Genomic DNA, 21,506 nt, shown 5'->3' with positions numbered 1-21,506 from the left:
ACTCCGATCAGTCTGGAAAGGGCTGATAAGATACGTTGCAGCTGTATGTTCGACTGTGGATGCTGCGGGCTCCGAAGGGAGTGGAACTCTGCCTTTATATTGTTCTGTTTAGATGACTGACTGATGCACCTATGGATGTGGCCTCTATGCATATCTGATATTGAGTGTGGGGTGGGGGGAGGGGTTCGGGGTGCTCTTGATTAGGGGCTACTTGCCTCCTACGTTCGCGGGAGTTGTTAGGGGGGGGGTTCCTATTGTTGCAGGGAGAGTTGGGATCCATTGGTATGGTTGGCCTTGGGCGCTCTGTTTTGGGCCCGAGGTTACCCATACCGCGACAGATACTTCAGAGTTCTATGAGGTATAGGGGTGGGGGGTACTGGAGGACGGAGGGGTGGGTATGGGAGGGACTGGTTGGGGAAGGGGTGGGGGGGAAGTTGTTGTTGTTAAGGGGCGTGAGGGCGGAAGGGGGGGACTGCACGTGATTTCTGATGCTTTGCCAATAATTGTGATGTGTGCTTGGGCGGGGCGCTGGGGGTCGGAGGGGTTTGTACCAGTCGGATATGGCTGATGCACCGTCGTCGGGGCTCCCTAGGGAGTCCATATGAGTGATAACATGGAATGTGAGGGGGATGCTCGATAAGATCAAACGGGGGGCAATCTTGCAGTGGGGGAAAAGGGAGGCTGCAGATGTACTTTTATTGCAAGAAACTCACATGATGGGGACGAAAGTGCTTAGCCTGCAGAGGTTTGGGTACCAGCAAGTCTATCATGCTGGATTCTCGAGGGGGTCCAGGGGGGTTGCAGTGTTGGTGCACCGCAGGCTGGCATACATTCATGAGAAACAGTGGTCTGACCCACAGGGTAGATACATTTTTATTAAAGGGAAGATAGGAACTGATCCAGTGGTCTTTGGCAGTATGTATGCCCCTCCCCCATTGCAATGGTCCCTGTCCGAGAAGTTGTTTGCGGTGTGGGCGGACATCCCGGAGTCCTTGGCTGTGCTGGGAGGTGATTGGAATGAAGTGATGGACACATGTATGGACCGACGGAGATTGCATGGGATGTTGACAGCGGCTGCCCCTACCCGGTTGAATGCTATGGTGGAAGGGATGGGCTGGGTGGATGTGTGGCGCCATATGCATCCCAAGGCGCGGGACTTTACATACGTGTCAGCTGTGCATGGTTCATTCTCGCGTCTGGATTATATATTTGTGCCCCAGGTGTTCCTGCACAGGGTGTGGGAGGCAGGGATACTGCCTAGAGGGTTGTCGGATCACTCCCCAGTGGCCGTTAGGGTGGGACTACAAAAGGCCCGTCAGCCGTTCCGCTGGCGAATGTCCTCTTGGCACCTTCAACAGGCCGACTACATCCAACACATGCGAGGCACGATTGCGCATTTTTGGCAGGAGAATTTGGTGGAGGGGATGGATGCAGTAGTAGTTTGGGAAGCCATGAAGCCCACCATAAGAGGTGTGGATATTGCATGGTGCGCGGCGGCGCGCCGTCAGCGTCGGGAGGCCATTACTGAGGCAGCGGCGCAGGTTGATGATCTAGAACGGCAGTGTCGGGGCGGTGGTGATGAGGTGGCGGTGAGGTTGCTTCTGCAGGCCCAACAGTCATATGCATCTGTGTTACTGGACGAGGCTCGGCAAGCGTGGCTAGCCACGCGGAGCAGGATCTATCAATGGGGTGACAAGTCCTGTTCTATGCTCCATAGGCTATGTCAGCATTCCCTCCAGCCAATTACACTTCCGGGCCTCACGGATGGACATGGTATGGTGATCACGGACCCGGCGGAACTGGCAGCGAGTTTCGCCAAGTATTATAGGGAGCAATACGCTTCGCGGGACCGCCTCTCGGCGGATGAGATTGATAGATTCATAGGTGACTTGCCGCCAAGGGCAGTCTCGGATGACACCAGGAAAGCACTAGATCTTCCCCTGACGGCGGAGGAACTGGGCGAAGCGCTGGGACAACTTAACACGGGGAAGGCGCCTGGACCGAGTGGATTCCCATGCGAATTCTATAAAACGTTCCATCTCCAGTTGGGGTCCCACTACCGTGCCGCGCTGGAGGAGGCGCGAGCGCAGGGTAGACTGCCTGCTGACTGGCGACACGCCGAAGTAGTGGTCTTTCCAAAGCCCAGCAGGCCCCCTGACAGGCCTGATTCCTATCGTCCGATCTCCTTACTAAATATCGAGGCCAAGCTGCTGGCTAAGGCCCTGGCGAACCGACTCCTTCCGTACGTGACGGATCTGGTCTACCCGGATCAGGCAGGCTTCATGCCACGTAGGGCAACAAGGCATAATATCAGGCGGGCACAGGCGGCAATCGATGCTATGAGGGTCAAGGAAGAACAAGCGGCCCTATTGCTAGCAGATATCGACAGAGCCTTTGACTCGGTCAGTTGGAATTACCTGTTTGCGCTCCTGCCGCACCTGAACTTGGGCCCGGTGTTTATCTCATACGTCAGACTGCTCTATACAGATATCACGGCGTCCGTGCGGGTCTCCGGGGCAGTGTCCGAGAAGTTCCCGATAGGCCGTGGCACCCGACAGGGATGTCCGTTCTCCCCATATCTATTTGCGTTGGCAATGGAGCCTTTGGCCTCTTGGGTTCGAATAGACGCGCAAATGCGAGGCTTTGAATGGGGTGGAGGCCTTACCGACAGAATTGCATTGTATGCGGACGATGTCCTCTTCTTTCTAACGGATCTGCGCAGATCGGGCCCCCGAGTATTGGAAATCATGCCTATCTTCGGGGAAGTCTCGGGCCTCTGCCTGAACCCGCGTAAGTCCGCTCTGTGGGTGTTGGGAGGTGGGGTAGTGACGGACCCATGGGCTGCGACCCTGCAGGTGGCGGCCGGGGGACTGAAATACTTGGGAGTGTTCCTCACCGAGTCTGCGGACGTCGGGTGGGAACGCAACGTGGTACCGGTGTGGGAGAAAGTCCAGTCGGATATAAAAACTTGGTCTCGAATGCCTCTTACCATCTTTGGTAGATCTGCGATCTTCAAGATGGTCGCGCTCCCGCGCCTCTTGTATCAGTTACAGAATCACCCTCACCTCATTGGGCCCCAGTGGTTTCGCCAAGTTAACTCTATCCTGAGCCGTTTTCTCTGGGCCGAAGGAGCTGCTAGGGTGGCTTTGCGGACGTGCTTCCTGTCCACGTACTGTGGTGGCCTGGCTACGTCAGATCTGTTATCTTATTATCAGGCCTCTCACCTGCTGGTACTCAACGAATGGTGGTATGGGGACAGAGGAGACCCGGCATACGCCCTTGAGCGCGCGCCGATGGGTAACAATACATTGCACACGATCCTATACTCAGCCAAGTTGCGGCGCGGGCTGCCGTGTACCGCCCAAGTGGTATTTGTGGTCTGGCGGCAGGCGCTGCGTCGTATGGGTTGGTGGGGCAGATTGACAGCAGAGACTTCGTTATGGAACAACGGGAGGTTCCCCGAGTTGGCCTCGCTGAAGGGATTTGGTGGATGGGACGCAGTCGGGATCTCGTCACTGGGACAGGTGCTGACCGGGGTCACCCTCAAGTCGTTCCAGGAGCTCAGTACGGAGTTCCAAATGCCCAAGACCCAATTCTTTCGCTACCTGCAACTTCGCCATGCACTGGAACCCAGCATTGTAGGGTTGGAGTCGCTGCCGGAATTCAGCCCATTAGAGGCAAAGGTCTTCATGGGTGATCTTGGCGATCAGAAAGTGTCCAGAATCTACCAGACGCTAGTGACACACTGCTCTTCCTCCCTGCTTCCCCTGAAGGCGGCTTGGGAGAAGGACGTTGGACCCTTAGACGAGGATGATTGGAGGGAGGCGCTAGAGTCCCAGAGAGGGACGGCTATAGCAATAAGACTCAGGCTTATTCAGTTTAAATACATACACAGGGCCTACTATACCAGGGAACGATTGTGGAAGGCGGGTCTGATCGTGTCTCCGGAATGTCTGCGCTGTGGAGTTGAGAGGGGTACGCTGCTGCATACCGTATGGTCTTGTTCTGGCCTGAACAGATTCTGGAGTGGTGTTTGGGGATGTTTGTCGGAGGTGCTGGGATGGGATCTGCCACGCACCCCCCGACTAGGGCTTCTTCATGTAATTGAAGGTATAGGGGGAAATGTATACAAGCGCCACCTGCTGCTCCTAGGATTGGTTGTTGCAAAGAGAGACCTAGCAAGGGCGTGGAAGGGAGTGAGAGCCCCCCCGCTGTGTGCATGGAAGGCGGGTCTAGACTACTTCATGGGGTTGGAGCGCCCGGTATTTGAGGCCAGAGGATGCCCCCGTAAACATTATAAAATCTGGAAACGGTGGGCGGAGTATAGGGGATTACTTCTGGACCCTCCGGTGGACCAAGAGGATGATGTACAAATGGAGGAGGACCCTCGGGCCTAAGGCGTTGCGCCTCATTAAGCACAGTACAATAGACCACTGACAGCTAATGGTGATCACGTGCAAAGGGTTAGGGAGGGATAAGGGGTGGGTTGAAGGGATGTTAGGTGGTGGGGGTGAGGGTGTGGCGGTAGGGGCGGGAGGTTTCCATTTTTCTCTGTCATTGATTGAGCTATGCAATGATACTGAAATATGTCATGATGTGTGGTGGTGATCTCCGGCTGTGGAGAGCCACGTTTTTGCTTTGCCTAATCAACCAATAAAAATTTGTTGTGAAAAAAAAAAACAAGAAATGAATCCCGTGATAACAAGTCTGTACTAGGAAATGGCTGCTATTGTAGGCACACCAATATATGTTTATTAGGTAACCAGGCCGACATACAAAGTCCTGCAGGGTAAATTTGGGCAGACATAGGACAAGAAAAGCTCAGGGTTCTGCAGGACTGTCAAAAGACATTGAATTAAAACTAAATCTACCTATCTCCAGAACTAGCAAGTAGGCAACCAAAGATAGGAGGTGTTTTAGCTAGCAAGACCAAATTGAACAATCCTAGGCAGCGATTTAAGGACACAAACAATGCACTTTACTAAAAATATATATTGCAAAACTGTGAAACCAAGCAAAATAATAGTCAAATATGTCGTCAATATTTTACTCACTTTATAACACCGGTACTTGTAAAGCACCACAAGTAGTATTGTCATAACAATAATGACACTAATCATTATTGTAGCATTTAGGATCGAGTTGAGGGCCCTTTGCCCCACCGTGTCTGTGTCCTCTGTGAATGGTGTGTAGATTCTGGAAAGAAAATTTAAAACAGGTTAACTTAGAATGGCTTAATCAAGAATTAGCAATTGCTAAACATAACTACACATCATCTAAATGTTATTAATCACAAGAAATTCATTATTAGTTACAAGATAACCGAAGATAGACTTTCTACCTGGTATGCTAATACTTCAAGCAAAGATACAAATTGTGACTTTGTAAAATAAAAGAAATTGCGAAACACTGATTTTTTTATAGAGGAACCACAACCAAAAATGTTGATAACTGTGGCATTGACTCTGTTACTTATTTTATCTTTATTGTCGATTAAATCATTTGCAAAACTAGAATTGGTAACAGTGAGGCATTGTGGGACAGGTAACAGGTGTGGAAAGGTTAAACTTCCCAGCTTCCAATAAGATAGAAACACAGGCTATCAGGGAGAGGTAATGAACTTTGTTGAGTAGTGCAAGGAAGAGAAAAGACCAATTTTACACAGGAAGTGGGTGTCCCTGATGAGCTCTTCAAATACAAATTCTGAAATTTGCTACTTTGAGGCAAATCAGTCTTACAAAACTAATGCCATGTGTTACTCTATTTCTATCATCACTTACATTCTTTTGCTAGGCTTGAACAAACTCCACAGACTGGAGAGATAGACCCACGTGCGAAACATCTCACCACTTTTTGAATTTCAAACTTTTGGAAAAGTCTCGTTTTTTTATGTTTAACTACAATGCAACCATTTAATATTAAGGTTTGAATACTATGTTGAACTCACAAAAACAAACTTAAAAAGTCACTTTAAAGAAAACTTCTGAAGATTAGTATTTTCTTCCAGAACATTTTCAAAACCTCAACAAGAATTTCTGTCCATTAACTGTTTAACTTACAGTTATAAAGGCAGGCCGACCCTTCTCTCTCAGCTATAAAATGATTGTAAGACGGATACTTTTTTTTTTTAACAAGCTGTCATTCAGGACTCTTTCTCTCAATAGGTTTAAGAAAACCCCTTAACATTAAAGACATATCTTTAAAGCAAGGTAGGCATTAAGTGTTTCTTATCCATTTGGTATTATATATTTAAAAAAAGAATCCATCTAGGCTCAAAGCATACTGTATGGATTTTGGGATATTTTCAGGGGGAGAAGAGTGAATTGTTAAGTCAATCAAGAGATCTTTTATTTTATTAAAAACAGTTGTTCATATTGATCCATATTTGACTCTGGTTCCGAAAAAAAGACTAAGGTTAATTTTGACGTATTTTAGTCTTATACTGTGCACTAAAATGTAATTTGGCAACACTGTTAAACAAATTTAATTCTAAACAGACAAATGTTGCACTTATCTTTTTGAAAATGCTTTGGGCTGAATCTACTTGTTTAATTATGGCTACTTTTTTATAGGAGCCAAGGCTATTAGAAATACAATATCATTTTAATTGCATTGTCTTTGTCTTATTGACATTTTTATCTGTACATCTTAATTGGTTTTCTTTTATTTCTACCATGTACTGTAGATTGTCTTTCTGTTGTAAGTATATGCATTTATACAAAATCAAATAAAGATCTAGGGATTAAAAAAAGTATTGTAGTCTACCATCTCCAAGGTGTAATGGCAAAAATTGATTTTGCACAACTATTGCTATAATTATTGTAAAATACGCTGATCTGCACATCAATTTATAGGCTGAAGTAATCATGCTTTTGGCATTTCCTTATAACCTACAATATTATTTTAAAATGACAGTGTACATATTAGCCTTAATGAAGTATTTTGTCATGACAACTTTGATGGAGAACTTAGGGCCTGATAAAAGAGTTTGGCAGTCTTCCTGTGGGTCGCCACGCCAGGCCCAATAGGGAGGGGGGAGAATCATGAGAAGCACCAAGTCCACTGGCCTACTGTAACTCCATGTGTAAACTGTCATCATAATAGGGGGGTAAATCATCCCCCTCATCACCGCTGTCAACTCTGAGTGGTTGCAAACTCTGTTCAGAATCAGAACCAAAAAGATGGAGCCTCTGAGGATGGCTCCACAGTAGCTGAATCAGGCTGTAAGGGGCTCAGATGCACTGGATGAATCTGACAACAAAAACCTGTCATGAGATCGGCCTTAACAGCAGGAAAGAGTTTGAACCCTCGACTTGGAGCGGGAGCTGGATTTATGCTAGGTCTGTGACTTCTTCTTATGTTAGCGATTTACAGCTTTGCTTCAAGGTCCCAGATTGACCTTTGGGTGCATGAGAGCACACTTCTGGAACTACTTGGAGTCATGTTCTGAGCCCAAACATCAATTGGACACTTTGTCCGGGCACATTACTGACATCTGTTTTCTACAATCACTGTATGGTTTGAACCCTGGAGTCTTAGGTGTGGACATTGTTCCCTTTCACTTGAAAATTGGTATTCTCAAGAAACGGGGGAGTAATCGGAGCAGAGCTCTGCATCCACATACAAAGGTGCAGAAAGAAAGGAACGTATGAGGGCGCACAGTGGTAGCTCTTATTTGCAGCTCTCCTCTGTCACTTTCTGGTCAGAAAGAAGCCAAAAGAGAGCTGCATGGTGCCACAAAGCAGTGAGAGGGAGCACTGACATGAAAGGTTTCTGCATCCAGTCTGGCACATGGGGAATACTCAAAAGGTGAAGGATCGACAGTTAAAAGTATCCTTCAGAAAAACATGTCAGCCAGACAAGCAAGTTTTCTGCTAATGAATGGCTCTGGACAGTCCCAAACCACAAATCTGTAGTCTGCTCTAGTACAGGTTTTCCTGCAGCATCCCTCTAAAAGTTCTGGGTTAATGTAGTGCAGGATTACCTTACCAAACGTGTCCTATGCAGTTAGGTGAAATGAATCAACTTGAAGCCATCATGCCTGACAACTGTTTAGTAAATATGGATGCCCTCCGTCATCACAGTGGCAATATTCAAGGTGTGCCCTCGATTGCCTTCAAGTTTATGCAGCTATAGCGTTAAAGCACTAAGCAGTGTCCTACAAAGAATGGAAATGTGCTAACCACCATCTATAAAATCAATTAGGCTTCTAACAGGTATCTTAGGTTCTAAAAATGTTGGTCTGAGCTGCTCTATACTCCTTGCATGAGGTTTCCATACATTCATTGTTGGTTCAGCAGATTTGTATTACATTCAGGAAAACAAATTAAAAAATGAAATAAAAATTCTGGATTCAAGAAACTGAGAACAAATATCACCCCCACTGTGTACCACTAGCTTTCATGCTGTAAATTGTGGCAGTAATGAGTCTTGAATCGGTGAAAAGCTAGTACTTTAGGTAATTAAATCACCTTTACACAGAGGATCAAACAGCCCCGTCATTAAGATCAATTCCTCAAAATAAAGCCCCAGGAAGAGTATACTTAATTTCCTGTTTGAATAGTCGCAGTAATCTGATGGGAAGCAGGAATGGTGATATTTTCATTTTTACTTAGAAGGTTTTGCACATTAACAGAATATCGCAATCCATTTGTGACATAACCTGAAGGCGAGTATCTTGGAAGGTGTCCAGAGTTTAGACAGCGGGTGTAAGAATTAGTTCCGCATTGCTTCCTTTGGGGGTGATCCCATAGATTCCAGTGCACTCAGGTTCCAGGAGGAGTAGAAATGCTGTAGCTAATCTGAAGATGGTCTGAAGCAGACATAAAATCAGGGCGCTCTCTGTGTGAAAAGGACCTTCTCCGATATCTACCCAAACTTAATCTTTGGAACTTCCTGCCACAGAAAACCAAATAAAAAGTCAATGGTTGAGGAAGGTTTCTGAACGCTTGCAACACTATCTCCTGCAGAGCATAATTAAATAGAAGCATAAGTTCTGATTACTGCTAGTTGTGGCAGGTGACGTTTTAACACGGTCTTGGCATCAGGTTAAAAGATTATGGAAGATAGCAGGTAACTGGTGAAGATTTTCTATCTACTTTGCATCAAGAGAGTAGTGCTACAGAAAGTCATGGCGTGATTCTACAAGGACTGAAGCTGCCTTGACTTTAAGTCGAAGCAGGAGCCCCACAATAAGGCCTGTCAGGCCACACTCAATAGCAAATGCTGCTTCCAGACATGCCTGAAAATAAATGAAAGGAGGCTTGAGAAGCTTTTTAGCCAAATGCAAAGCCCTCATACCCATCTGTCGATACGCGCAGTAGAAGAACAGGCAATATAACATCTCAGAGCACACTTCAAATGCAAATGCAACCGCTCCTGAGGTTTGGTTTTATTAGGAATCTCATAGGCAACCTTCTAAATGATAAGACAATATAAAGACCTTGAATTGGACCGCAGAGGGTAGGAATGCAGGTGGATGAGAAGTTGTCAACTTTCTGAAGTGGGAAAATGTGCTTGCTGGAAAACCATGGACACAACAGAAAATACAAGTAAAGATGATGACTGTGGGGCACCGAGCCTGCCAAGTTAACTTTCTCATTCATAGGAAGGCCAAAGGGGCCTTGTGCACAACACAGGGTCAGCTCGTTTTCAAAACCTCAATTTGATGCAAAAGCAGCTAAAACCTTGGATGGAGGCAACCTCTCATGCTCTATGTTTTCAAAAATAAGCTGCTTTCCAATATCTCTGGCACTGACTTAATGGCAGGGTTATTCGGCTACACTTATGACCATGTTTATATCAGCAAAAAGGCTCAACTGTCCCTTGGCTATGAAAAATACAGTCTGATACATCATTCATTGCTTGTTGAACAATTATGGCATTGTGCTCTCACTGAGTATTGGTTTGCTCCATACTTGCTGACAGTTTTCTCAGTCACCCTCTCCAGAACTACCATATCACACACTGGCAACACTAAAATCGACAATGCGGCTACTAACATCTATTAAAACCCCACAGCATCAAGTCATTCAGTATCTTGCCTCCACAAGAAACCACTGGTTATCTATGTATTTAATTCAACCAGCCTGATCAGGCAGAAGTAAAGAATCTTCGTATAAATATCACCACAATTGGGAAATGGTGTACACCCAGCCAAGTGGGTGGGGAAGAGTAGCACTTGATGCAGGCCCTCATTCACTCTGACAACCAGCTTAACCCCTTCCACACTCATGACGAGCTGGGCTCGTCATGAAGTAGCCTCCTCGCACGCTCATGACGAGCCCAGCTCGTCATGAATAATGGGAATCAACAAATCTCAGCATAGGAGGGGAATATGCTGAGCAGCCATGGGGTTAAAGTTCACACCCTGAGACATGCTTGATGAGCAACTAATCCACGAGGGCAGAGGCTGCCCACAAAAATGCACAAAGATTTGGGACGCATTACAGGGGACCATAAATGTAACAGAAGTTGCGAGTAAGGAGGAGGAAATGGGATAACGAGGGTTGTGGACCCTGATGGGAAATAACTCCCTCATTGGGATTGGATGCTCTGTACAATCATCGACCACTGTGGACTACTGTTGAGAGGGGTCCTATTTAAGACACTGTTGTGGTATGACTGTTTATAAAATATTATACATCTATATTTCTTTTTTCTTTAAGTTCACACCCTGGTACCTTTAATCTCGTCAACTCTTGGTTCTCTTCCTTTCTCCCTAGACACAAGTACTCAGCCCTTGGAAACTGGTTAATATAAAACTCAATGCCTAGAAAAAACTCTCTCAATAAAGGCTACCATTTCTTTTGCGCAAAGGACTCACATTGCACCAGCACCCTGAGGACAGGTATGCTTTATCAAATGATTTACTACATTATCCAATGGATGTAAGAAAACTTGGGGCTATATACATCAGTCTGAAAGTACATAGTGCTGGACAAAAAGGGAAGAGTTGAAGACGCACAGGGATGAGCAGACCCACATACAATGCATGCACTCCAGTGAGGGACCAGAATGCAAAGCTCAGAATGAGAAGTAGTTATAACCTCACCCTTGCAAGAAGGAGGGAGAACCAGGACCTAATACTAGTTTACATAGAATTTCTAGCTTTGCTTCATATTTCTATGTTTTCTGGGAGAATCAGAAAATATTATTTACTGAGGGAACTAGAACATCATATGCAATTCTGAAATCATCTCTTATGTGCAACAATAAATACAACAAATAAATGAACTTGTCTGTCAAACATTGTGCCCAGAGAGGATTTCTTGAACCTTCTTTCAAAACTAGATCATGTGAACAATGTATGTCCTGCTAAAGCTATCTGCTGCTCTTTGCAGTATATGAAAAGGACATCCCTTACAGTAGAAAGAAAAAACCCCTGCAGGGTACAAAGGCTAAAGCCACAAGTGCACACTACTCACAGCTGCCCGTCCTTCCGCGTGTAGAAGCTCACAGACTTTATGGTTGCCACGACGACCACCATGCAGAGGGTGACCGGCACGAAGAGCATGATGACATGCTTAGCTCCATATTTGAGAGTCAGCTCTTCGTCCTCCTCGTCGTCTTGAACCACCACCTGCTGTGGGAGTCCATCCGGCTGCCCGTTGCTCTGCGACTCGGAGGGGTCATTACGGCGCCTCTCGATGTTGTCGTTCTAGGAAAGATTTTAATAAAAAAAACATTTGTCAAGAAGACCCAGGTAAGAAAGGTACATTTCAGTATCACTCCTGTAGCTCCACACAAGAGCTGAGAAGAAGATTGAGGAGAAGATGAAAGGGAAATGAGGGGACAAAGAGGAGCGAGGAGGTATATTTAACCAAACTAGAAACAAAGCAGAAAGTTCATGCAGTGAGATAAGACCTCATTAAATGGGCCTGGCAAAGACAGGCCCAGTATTCCTTCAGTGAGGTATAAGCAACTTAACTATGGTAGGAAATTGAAAATTTACCCTTGCAATCTGGTAAGAAACGGCTGAATGAATGGTTAGTGATTAAAATAAATGCTTTATCGTGCATTCACTAACAGGACAAACATTGAGCTTCTGTATGTTTCTCGCATTAGTCCAGTAAAAGGAATCCTCATCTACAGAGAAGTGGTCAAGGCACACAAGAAATAACTCGTACTTAAAACAGTCATCCTACAGCTTCTGACACATGCACACTACCTGTGCACAATCCTGCCAGTTGCTAGTGTTTTTATGTCTGAGAATATTCACTTATTTTATTTAACTGCAAATTGTGGCTATGGAGAAATACATATAAATCTTTCTGATTACTCATTATGACTGACACAGACCCCACAATGCCCAAGCCTTAATCTCATCTTCAGATTGTTTTGGACCTTAGAGATATTTCTTCTGCTATGCTAGGCTCAGCACTATTTGGGGTTTTCGTTTTAATGTGCTGCCTTAGGGGCTCAGCACAGGTGCTGCGTCGACTTACGGTCTCACTGCTTGGCTTTGTTAATCCTCATTTATTGGTTGGAAAGATGAAGTGAATGAGGATAAAATGTTTACATTATTTACCAGTAATTCTATTACAGTGAGCCCATTTTTCCTCATTGGAGCCTTAATATTCATCAATCAATTAATCGATATATTCATCAATCAATCAGTAGATTTGTAGAGCGCTTCTTATCAATGAATTGCATTAAAAAGATCTGCATTTCTATAAATGCAACAATTGACTCATAATTAACCAGACAGAGGAACGAGGAGAAATCGCTTAACGCCGCTATGATCTATTTGAGGACGCTTTTAAAGTGGCTATGCCCTACACAACACTATAATGAGAGCTTTAAAACAATCAATCTGATAGTGCATTTGTGTGGCCTCTGTGCTCATAAATGATTTCACAGGATAGACCTAATGCACCAGAGGATGCTTTCAGACGTATGATATGCAGCAGCCCACAGTAAAGAAACAGGAGACATCATCAGTATGCATGCAAAAAGATCACCAACAGAGAGCCAGTCGGGCTTAACGGTCGCTGGAGTGAGGGAGATATGGAAGAAAAGGGCTAGGGAGACAGACATTCAAGCACCCCTATCATTCAGACGTTTCACCTCTACCTGCAACCATACCCAACATGGTTGTTGCCCGTCATAGGCAAAACACAAAACAAGATGGCAGCCATGGAAAGATGACAAATTCACTGAATCTCTTCATAGAGGATGGGTACAAAGTGAACAAAAGGCCTTTTAATGCTCCAACCAGACACTAAGAAGTTTCATTTGTCCGAGACAGAGAAAGAACCAGAAGTGAAATAAGCTCAATTACCAATGACTGGTCCATTCATTTTATGCTGTGTATGGGGCATCCCAATATCCCTTCTTCTCCCTATGCCTAGGTGCCACCTCTCTAATAGCCATTGACTTGTCCATGACAATATCTGGTACCTAACAAGTCTACATCATGGCTCTTATCTCTCCTACACACACAAATATATCGGCTATAACCCCACCTGATCTTCCCCAACTTCCTAATCCTTAAAAGAAGAAATACAAATAGAATAGAGTTGTTGCTTCCCTGCAGCTCCCCACACACTGGCATCATGGAGGAGATGCACCTTTCCTATGCAGCAACTCAGCTGCCCTCAGTTTCCACGAAGAAAGATGGCAGAGGAGGCCAGTTTAGACAAAGCAGACTCTGGTATCTGGGTACACAGCAAAGCAGGGAAAATTGTAGTCTACCTGTGTGTAGTCTACTAGAGTCACCAGTATTTATGGATCAAATAATTTGTATTGGATTATATAAATACACTTATCGCCTACATCCACCGACCAATGAGAACAAACCAAACGCAACTTAACAGTGTCAAACCTCCACATCACTCTACCTAGACTTGTTATTTTAAATATAGGTCTTCCAAATCTATCAAAATATATTGATCCGGGCATGGCCAAGATGGCGATCTGGTAGATTGCACGTCTCAGGTGCTCCCGCTCCTGGCCTTCCCGCCCGGTCATCGTGCAGCCTATAACCCCAGCACAAACGCCACCAGAGGCGAAATGAGGGAGTCAAGGCAGAGGTGAACCGATACAGGGGAATTTCGAGGGCTCCTTTCCCGTTCTGAGCCTTTGAGCGGCCTGGAGCCAGTGGACGATGGAGGGAGAAAATGACGTCTGGACCGCACTGAGACTGCCCCACCAGCGGAGCTGGCGCCCTGAGAGCCCGTGGAGGAGGTGGGGATGAGGATTGGCCATCGGAGACTGCAACAACACTTCTGGTACAGATCTAGCTGCAGGACGGCGGGGAGCCGGGCCGGCGACCCGCCTGTAGGGGCAGAATAGCCTGTGAGGAGTCTCTGGGGGACGAGCTGTGGGGGCCCGGCGTAAGCGGCTTACCGAGCAGAGAAAGGAGGAGTGGTGAGCCCCCGTCGTCCACAGCTGCACGGAGGGGTGGAACGCCCGGGGCGTCCCCGGCTCACCATCCGGGGAGCGCAAGAACGGAGAGCGCCTGGAAATGAGGCAGACACTGGGGCCTACAGGGATTTCCAAGAGACTACATTGAGTGCAGCGCTGGGAGCGGGTGACGAGCTTGACCTGTGCTGTCTCCCCACTGCAGCTGGGGCCGGGCGGGAGACCGGGGGGCTGCTGTGCGGGCCTCCAGTTGCAGCCTGCTCCTGGGACTACTGGCGGGCGGTGGAGTGGTGAGCCCTGTCCCCGGGCCCGCGCCAGTCGGAGGGGAGAGAAGGCGGGGGCCCCCAGGAGACGGTGCACAGTGGAGATGGCGGTGGTGCCCTCCCCCGGCCCCACCATAAGGAACCTCGTCTCGGCAATCGGAGGGGCCAGAAACCAGCTGAGGAAAGGGTCTTGACGGTGGGGCCCGCTGGCCCAGGCTGCCCAACATTGGATTCTAGGGGCCAACCGGATCTGGGAGTGGGGAAGACCCGGCACGACTGAGTCCCCGCACAGTGGATTTGGCGCCAAGGGAGCGAGGACCGTTGGTGGGCCGAAGGCTGAACAACGCCGGAGGGCGGAACAGATGGAGCAAGGCCCCCTCTAAGAGTCAAACATGTAAAACTGATCTAGTGCCGGCCTCTCCCGCAGTGCGCAGACACAGTGTATAGAGGTTAGCTTGAGCACCTGGAAGAGGCGTCAAGTGGGGCCTCCGACCATCCCTGAGGGAAGAAGTGAACGCAGCGAGGGATTAGAACGATGGGACCGGGCCAACAACGAAATACAAAGGCTCTCGAGGACCAAGAGACAGGTGGAGTACGATCGCCTGGCTAAAGCACTGGACTGGCGGAAGAACGCCCAATCGGACACCAGGGCACTGAATACCCACCCGCCCAGAGGAGTTAGGAAGCAGAGATGCGATGAGGAGCCCACCCACGCATAGGCCGGGCCGCCGTGCGAGAGTGGGGGCTTTGAGAGTAGAGTGGATGCGGCCACAAGTACACAGGAGCTGACACTCGGCCAGAGCAGTCAGCTGGCGGAGAAGGACGGCACTGCCTACACCTACCGACCAAGGGGGGGGGGGGGTCGCAGCTGCGACAAACAAGATCCACACAAGGAGGGAAGCAGGAGATGTAAGCGCGAGACCACAGCACACTGCGAGAATAAGAGGGTCTCTCTTACGAGCCTTGAGGCAGGGGGGGGGCTGCTGCACTGAGAGCTGAACACAGAGCGCCATCCAGATGACCTCATCGGGAGAGATCTTGGGGCAGCTCCCCCTTGACGAACGATCCAGAGATGGCCTCAGTGAGGAAGAAGGAAGCACGATCCCTGAAAGACATGCTCACTAAGGGTCTCATCCCCCCCCCCCACCCGGCGACAAAGAAAGTAGACTGTCCACCAGTCCGAAAACGCCTGCGACTACAGACGACGGAGAGATCCCTATTACACACCCTCCTAGAATCGCTCTTCAGCGTTCTCAGAGAGGACTTCCAAACACTTAAAGAAGAATTGAAGAGCGAAGTGCGGGAGATCCGCCAGGATGTGGACGCGGTCAGAGAGAAAGTGGCAGCAGTAGAGGACCGAGAGTTCACCAAGGGAGAAGAAATTGAACAACTCCAACAAGAGGTGATCCACCTGTGTGACCAACAACTATATATGCAAGCACACACTGAAGACCTCAAGAACCGTTCAAGACCGAATAACATCCGCGGAGTCCCCTCGAAAATGGTGGGGCCGAATGTAGACCAATATCTGCAGGGTTTGTTTCGTGACATTCTGGGGGAGCCCCAAGACTTCGAAATTCGCATCGACAGGGCACACCGGGTTGGAATGCCCAGGCGAGCGCTGGCTCCTCCCCCGGACATCCTTGCCTTTTTACCAGGCTTCGCTCTCAACGTAAGAATATTGCGGGAGGCCCGGTCGAAACAACCCATTATATACCAAGGACACCCTGTGGCCTTATACCAAGACCTGGCCTCCATCACACTGTAAAGAGGAAAGCTTTTCCGGGAAGAGATCGCTCACCTGAGGGAACAAGGAGTGGCATACTCCTGGGGCCAACCCTTCCGTCTGATCTTTAAGCTGAACGGCAAGCTCCATCAACTCCGATCTCTTCAGGAAACTTGTTCACTACTAGGACTGGAGCATCGCGGCCCGGAGGAACCACTCAGTCAAACACAGACCTCGCCAAGCAATGGATGGCGGATGGTGATCCGTCGACGCTCACCCAACCCGGAAAGACGTCTAAACCTGAACACTATAGTGCAAGACAGGCTGGCAGCTCTCAAGACTGTCCAGAAAGAAACTACGGCGACAGCCCACCCATGAGTCCTAGGACAGGGTTTGATGAGCGTTGTTAGTGCCAAGGACGGAGGGGGGGGGAGGAGGGAGAGGGCCGGAGGCGGGGGAAGATTAGTCCACACACAAACCCGACTTTCTACTTACCACATGCCCACATCGTGGCACGATGGGCAATGGACCGTAACTTTGGGGTCTTTAGGTTAGGCATGGCGGAGGGGATTTGGGGAGAAGGATCACAGGGGAGTGGGTGGGGGTTCATTGTTGTGGAGCGGGGGGGGGCTGTTGGGGTTTGGGAGGTGGTGGGAGGAGGGGACCGGTGTGCTACAACAGATGGGGTCCCTACGGGGGCTCACACTCTTATTCGACGAATGTTGAAGATCCTATGGGGGTGGTCAAGGGGACAGGAGGGCCTGCCAACCACCCTAGCCGGTGGTTTTCACTAACACCACCATGGTAGGGTCCACCCTGCAGATACTCACCCTTAATGTGAAAGGATTGAACAACCCAATCAAACGGAGGGCCATTCTGTCCTACCTCGAGAACTCAGGGGCGTCTATAGGTCTACTACAGTAAACTCATCTCCTCCCTAAAGACTGGCATTGCATGAAGTCTTGCGCCTTCCCACACCAATTTTACTCCTCCATGCCAGATAAGAAGGCATGGGTGGCCATCCTCATAGCTAACTCGTTTCAGGGTACGGTAGTAAGTAAAATGGCGGAAATAAAAGGCCGGCCTCTGGCCCACACTGTTTGGGTGGGGGGGCGTTCCCTTAGTGGTGAGCTCTATTTACGCTTCAAATTCAGGACAGGAACAATTGCTGAAGACGGCACCGTCAGAGATCCTGGGAGCTCGCGAACAAAGAATAGTGGGGGGTGACCTAAACTTGGTCATGGACACGTAGGCAGACCGTTTAGAGAAACACTATGGTCAAACAGGGGCACTCTCCAAGGCAGGACGGGAATGGTTGGCAGATAGGGGCCTGTTCGATTTGTGGAGGGTGGCTCACCCTCAGCTCATGCAATTTTCCTTCTATTCTCACGCACACCACTCCTACGCCAGATTAGATCTCTTTCTGGGCTCCAGAGAAGTAGGCACACTGATGGACACGGTGAACGTTATCCCAGCAGCCCTGTCAGACCATGACGCAGTGACAGTGACTTTGTCTATGCCCAAAACGCATAGACCTCCCGGGAAGTGGAGACTTAGAGAAACCTTACTCTCTAGGCCAGGGGTGACCAAACAACTACAGAAATGCACCACTGACTACCTTGCAACTAATGACACCCCAGACACGCCTCTGTCAGCACTTTGGGGGCACTAAAGGCTGTGGTGAGAGGCAAACTTATTGCCAGCTCCGTGGCTGAAGTCAAGGACCGTAAAGAAAAAAAGAGACCTCCTCACCGCCCGGGTGCTAGAATTGTAACGAATACACCAGCACATTTGCGCGCCCCGGATATGGTGTCACCTAAAAGCAGCCAGAACACAATTAGCGGCCATCGACTTGGACAGGGCTGAATACGCAGCCCTCCGGCTGAAGCACACTTACTATATAGGGGGTAATAAAACAGGACGTCTCCTAGCTAGCAAACTTAGAGCCCGTACCCAGCGAGCCAAAATACATGCCCTCCAGAATGTCAGGGGGGAGAGGGTGGAGGGTGACGAAGAGGTCGCCGAGGTCCTCCGAGACTTCTACGCCACACTATATAGCAAAGCCACGCTGACCGGCGATGACGGAGAACTGTATCTCAAAGGGGCCACTACGACACAGCTGAACACTTGGGGAGCTAACACCATGGACGCACCCATTAGAATTGAAGAAGTCACTGGAGCAGTCTCCTGTCTTAAGCCCCTGAAGTCGCTGGGCCCGGACGGCTTTTCGGCAGGCTTCTATAAGGCCTTCTACCCACTCTTGGCTCCAATTCCAACACGACTCTTCAACTCTTTTCAGCGACCGGTAACCATCCCCCCCGGACAAGTTGGCTGCCGATATCGTAGTCATACCTAACCCGGGGAAAGATGTGACCCAATACGGAGCATATCGCCCGATTTCCCTTCTTAATCTTGACCTCAAACTGCTCACGAGCATTCTTGCGGCAAGACTGGGCCCACGTCTCCCCAGGATTATTGAACCAGATCAATCTGGCTTCATATCTAACAGTCAAGGCTCCAACAACACTAAACACATACTACACTTGATAGACAAGGCTCACCGCACCAATATGAATGCTCTACGCCTGTCGGTCGTCGCCAAAAAGGCTTTCGACAGAGTCAGCTGGGATTTTCTTGATAAAACACTGATCCACTTCGGTGTGGGAGAAAGATTCAGAGCTTGGGTAGCGAGCTGTTATGACAGACCCACAGCAGTCATCAGGATAAACGGGGTGGCTTCCCGGCCCTTTGAGATACAAAGGGGCATGAGACAGGGGTGCCCTTTGTCACCCCTTCTCTTCCAACTATATGTGGAACCCTTAGCACAAAGAATCTGGGATAACCCTGACTTCCTAGGTATACCATTTGGGGGGGGGGGATGTCATACATTGAGCCTATATGCTGACGATATCCTGGCTACACTGGAGTCCTAGGAACGATCGCTGCCGGCCTTTTTACAGGAACTGATTGCTTTTGGTCAGGTCTCCGGGTTCAAAGTAAACATCGGGAAATCCATCGTCTTACATTTGGGTAGCGGAGCAGACAGACGCGAGTGTGAAAGACCTCGATATGGGGAGCTGCAGTCCCTCGATACACTTACCTATCTAGGGATAGACCTGACCTCTTCCGTTTCCAAGACGGTTCTACTGAACTACACCAACCTCCTCTCCAAAGTCCAGAAAGACCTTCGCCAATGACAAAAACACTCCTCGTCTCTTCTAGGCTGCATCGCAGCCATTAAAATGAATACTCTACCCAAAGCCCTGTACATCTTTCAAACTATACAAGCTTGGCCCCCACCTGGGATCCTTCAGAAGCTTCAAAGGACAGTGCACCACTTCATCTAGGCTGGGGCACGCCCCGTATGGGCAGGGACCTGTCCCTCGGTCCCCCAAATGAGGGAGGACAAGGCATCCCGAACTTCCTGGAATACTTTAAAGCATCGCAGCTCAGGCACTTGGTGGAGTAGAGCAGACCAGAGTCTGAAAAACGGTGGCTATTTCAGGACCGGTCGATTGCGGCTCTCTCCCTGTGGAAAGTGCCCGTTCTAAAGCGGCTGGATAGACCGCCAAGCCTCGGGAGATCCCCAGTCACAAGGACGATGCTCAGGGTCTGGGATTCAGTAGCACTTCCCCGGGGACTTGCGCCCTTCCCCTCGCCCCTGACACCTCTGTTCGATTATCCTGACTTCCCACCTGGGCTCGATATGCGGGCATTCCCACAATCGAGGGCAAAGGACTCCAAATCGGCGGGGCACCTCTTCGATTTAGACGGGTTCCTCCCGCTGGTAGAAGTGCAACAATCCTACAACATCTCCGCGCCGCGGCAGTATCAGTATTTCTAAATCTGTCACTGGTCCTACACCCTGAGGTACGGCCGTCGGTCCAAAGGAAACTCACCACGTACGAGAAATGGCTTGTGACTAAAAGTTCAGATAAAAAGATGATCTTGGAGCTCTATACCATGCTGCGTCCTCCACCTCCTTCCTCGCCCTTAGCCAGGCAGAGACGATGGGCGCGAGACCTCGGGAGGGAGCTCTCCGAGAAGGAATGGAGAGATATATTTTTTCGTGCTAACCACACAGCTCGCAACACAGCTAGTAGAGAAGCAGCGGTCAAAGTGGCTACTTATTGGTATTTGACTCCAGCTAGGCTTAATAGAGGAAATCCAGAGCAAAGCCCTTGTTGGCGGGGCTGTGACGAAGAGGGTACACTGACTCATCTATTGTGGGAGTGTAAGGAACTGACGGATTATTAGGGTACTATTCTAGATGACAGACAGGCAAGTCGAGACAGAAATTCCCTGATTCCCTGCCTACACACTATTAGGGCTCCCTAATCCGCTCACTTATACCCCTGAAATCGATCAAAGGAAAACAGATGGGCCTAGCTCTGGGGGCAGCCGTCCAACATATCCTTTCACTATGGGGCACACAGACACGACCGACCCACACCGGGTGGTTACAAAACTTATGGAATATCATAAGCATGGAGAGAATCCAAGCTACCCTAACGAGTTCCACTGCTATTGGGAAAATGTGGCGCCCCTTGCTGTCCCTACTGGCGCTGAACGAGGTGATGTGCCCCAAATATCTTCCCCTTCTCCGGCTCACTGATATACAACTCGGGGAGGACGCCCCTAGATCCACTTCCTCAACCCCCAAGTACAACCTTTAGGAGGCCTACACTTAGCACACCGTTTAATGGAGGGGGGAGGGGGGGTAATAGGGGGTGGGGTTCTTGGGTGTTTTTGTATTCTACTGGTTTTTAATTTTTCAGGATGCTTACTTGGATCAAGCCCAAGGGACTCCTTCAGAACAGATAACCCTCTACTCGGCCATGGAAGAACTGTTGGGAATCGCCACTAGACATGGAGATTCAGGGGGGTGAGGGGGGAGAGAGATTATCAAAGGAATACCATATGTGATTGTCTCAAATGTAAATTGCCATTTTGTCTGTTTGCAAACCAATAAAAACAGAGTTAATCATAAAATATATTGATCAATTCTTTGAGTGGAATGACTACCTCTTCCTTAGTCCGTGTGACCTCATCAACTCACATTAAATGAGAATGCATAATCACATTCAGGTGTAACCCTTGCCCTAGAAAGTCACCTTCCCTGCACAGGCCTGCGCCATCAATTCTACCTTCCC

At 48.6% G+C, this 21,506-nt stretch overlaps 1 protein-coding gene across 3 annotated transcripts in view; it reads right to left on the bottom strand.

The window, feature by feature from the left end:
• Window positions 1-21,506, bottom strand: part of PSEN1 (presenilin 1) — a 203,614-nt gene that overhangs the window by 143,706 nt on the left and 38,402 nt on the right. For all 3 annotated transcript variants that reach the window (XM_078659500.1, XM_078659501.1, XM_078659502.1), the window contains 2 exons: window positions 11,427-11,659; window positions 5,055-5,196 (listed from right to left, as the gene is read on the bottom strand). In XM_078659500.1, the coding sequence (XP_078515626.1) occupies window positions 5,055-5,196; window positions 11,427-11,659 (375 nt within the window). The remainder of the gene's footprint in view (window positions 1-5,054; window positions 5,197-11,426; window positions 11,660-21,506) is intronic.

Source organism: Lissotriton helveticus, chromosome 9 (genome assembly GCF_964261635.1).
Source record: "Lissotriton helveticus chromosome 9, aLisHel1.1, whole genome shotgun sequence".
Classification (NCBI taxonomy): Eukaryota; Metazoa; Chordata; class Amphibia; order Caudata; family Salamandridae; genus Lissotriton; species Lissotriton helveticus.
The sequence above is the reverse complement of the archived record's forward strand: the minus strand, read 5'-3'. Positions and strand labels throughout refer to the sequence as shown.